The 2,670-nt window shown below is 41.0% G+C and overlaps 1 protein-coding gene across 1 annotated transcript; it reads left to right on the forward strand.

Annotated features, from left to right (window-relative positions):
* Positions 1-1,552: 1,552 nt before the first annotated feature.
* LOC130957095 (uncharacterized) lies at positions 1,553-2,368 on the forward strand. Its single transcript, XM_057883990.1, has one exon. The coding sequence runs from the start codon at positions 1,553-1,555 to the stop codon at positions 2,366-2,368; it is 816 nt and encodes a 271-aa protein (XP_057739973.1).
* The last annotated feature ends 302 nt before the right edge of the window (positions 2,369-2,670 follow it).

Here is a 2,670-nt window from a genome sequence, read left to right on the forward strand (position 1 = left end):
AGGTTACTAGTTTGGTATTTAAACAACTTTTAGAGACTTATTTGGTACCTCATGACATTTTTAGATCTGAACTTTGTACTTTTTGACGGCATGAGTCTCTAAATTCCATTGTTGGGGGTGAGGAGCTCTGCAGCGTCTCGATGAATTGATGCAATTATTTCTATTTTCCCTTCAAACATGCTTGTTTCTATCTAAGATGTTCATTCACACTTCAATATGAAGAAGGTGATGATCCATGACACTCATCACCATTCTTAACCCATGGACGTGTGCCTGACAACCACTTCCATTCCACATTAGATTGAATGAGTATCTCTTAGATTCCTTAATCAGAATCTTCGTGGTATAAGCAAGAACCCATTGGCAGCATCCTTGAGAATCTGGAAGGTCTAAACTTTGTCTGTGGTATTCCGAGTAGGATTCAGGGATTGGATGACTGTGACGAGCTTCAAACTCGCGAGTGTTGGGCGTAGTGACAGACGCAAAAGGATCAATGGATCCTATTCCGACATGATCGAGAACCGACAGATGATTAGCCTTGCTGTGACAGAGCATTTGGACCATTTTCATTGAGAGGATGGGAAGTAGCCATTGACAACGGTGACGCCCTACATACAGCTTGCCATGGAAGGAGCCTTGCATGTATGAAAGTGAGAAAGCATTATGTTGCAGGAACTCAGAAGACAAAGCATCTCCAAAACTCCAACATATTCTCCATTACTGCATAATAAGTATTATTTAATCCATGCTCTCTTGTTTATTTGCAAGTCAATTGATAACTATAATTGGTATCCTAACTAAGATTAATAAGATAACCATAGCTTGCTTCAAGCCAACAATCTTCATGGGATTCGACCCTTACTCACGTAAGGTATTACTTGGACGACCCAGTGCACTTGCTGGTTAGTTGTGCGGATTGCAAAAAGTGTGATTGCAATTTCGTGCACCAATGACCCTAATCAACATCTGACTACATTTCTGAGGATTTGTGACACTGTAAAATCCAATGGTGTTCATCCAGACAATTACAAATTGCTCTTGTTTCCCTTCTCTCTTAGGGACAAGGCATCAAAGTGGCTGGAATCATTTTCCAAGTAAAGCCTCACCACCTGGGAAGATGTTGTTAACAAGTTCCTAGCAAGGTTCTACCCTCCACAGAGAATCAATAGACTGAGAGCTGAGGTCCATACTTTTAGACAACAAGATGGGGAGACTCTCTATGAAGCCTGGGAGAGATATAAAGATTTGACAAGGAAATACCACCCAGATATGTTTAATGAGTGGGTGCAACTGCACATCTTCTATGAGGGGCTATCATATGACTATAAGAAGGCTCTAAACCACTCCTCTGGAGGCTCACTTAACAAGAAGAAAATAGTCGAAGAGGCCATAGACATAATAGAAACTGTTGCCAGCAACGAGTATTTTTATGCCTCTTAAAGGACCCAAAAGAAGGGAGTGATGGAGCTCAATTCCATGGATGCTCTGTTAGCTCAAAACAAACTGATCACAACTCAGCTGGCAACTCTAACCAAGCAAAAAGAGAAGAATCATGTCTCAGCTATCCAAGCTCAAGCATCTAGACAAGAGGAAGAATTCCGAGAAGAACACCATGGTCAACCCAAGAGGGGAGTGCAAAGCTATCACACTAAAAAGTGGGAAGGTTGTGGAAGGAGCAGTCCCAAGTCAAGACAAACAAGAAAAGAAAGCTACAACTAAATCTGAAATCGAGAAGGAAGAAGAGACTCCTGCACCAATCCCACCCGAGCAAGTTCTAAAGCCTTATGTGCCAAAAGCACCATATCTACAAAGGCTGAGAAAAGATGGAAAGGACAGCCAATTCTCTAGATTTTTGGAGATCTTCAAGAAGCTTCAAATCAACACATCCTTTGCTGAAGCTTTAGAGAAAATGCCACTCTATGCCAAATTCTTAAAAGAGCTCATGACAAGGAAGAGTAATTGGGGAGAAAAAGAAACTATAGTGCTCACTGAGGAGTGTAGTGCCATAATACAAAAGAAGCTTCCCCATAAATTGAAAGATCCTGGGAGCTTCCAAATCCCCTGTATCATTGAGGATATAAACATTGAGAAGGCACTATGTGATCTAAGAGCCAGCATCAACCTCATGTCCTTGGCCATGATGAAAAGGATGAGGATAGAAGAAGCAAAACCTACAAGAATGGCCCTTCAACTAGCAGATAAGACCTTCAAATTTTCCCATGGTGTGGTAGAGGATTTGTTGGTAAAAGTGGGAGAGTTTATCTTCCTAGCTGATTTTGTTGTGCTTGATTTGGAAGAAGAGGCCAACACATCAATCATCATAGGAAGACCATTCCTAGCTACTGCTGGAGCCATAATTGATGTTTAAAAAGGGGAGCTAGTCTTAAGATTACATGAAGAGAAGATGGTCTTCAATATCTTCAAGGCAATGAGCTACCTCAAAAGGAATCCATTGGTGAATGTATGATGGTAGATACAATTGAAAAATCTAGTTCAAGGAGTCCTAGAGGAAGAATAATGTGAAGAAATCAAAGAGCAAAATCAATAAGCCTTATGTGGTGAGCTACCACTAGAGACTATGAAAGAACCAATCATGATGGACAAGTAAAATGGAAGTGAAGGCACCAAAGTTGGAGTTGAAAACTCTGCCTCCAAGCTTGAAATACGCTT

Source organism: Arachis stenosperma, chromosome 10 (genome assembly GCF_014773155.1).
Source record: "Arachis stenosperma cultivar V10309 chromosome 10, arast.V10309.gnm1.PFL2, whole genome shotgun sequence".
Lineage (NCBI taxonomy): Eukaryota > Viridiplantae > Streptophyta > Magnoliopsida > Fabales > Fabaceae > Arachis > Arachis stenosperma.

Excerpts from the sequence above, each read along its gene's own strand:
- LOC130957095 (XM_057883990.1), top strand. The coding sequence starts at position 1,553 with ATGTCTCAGCTATCCAAGCTCAAGCATCTAGACAAGAGGAAGAATTCC.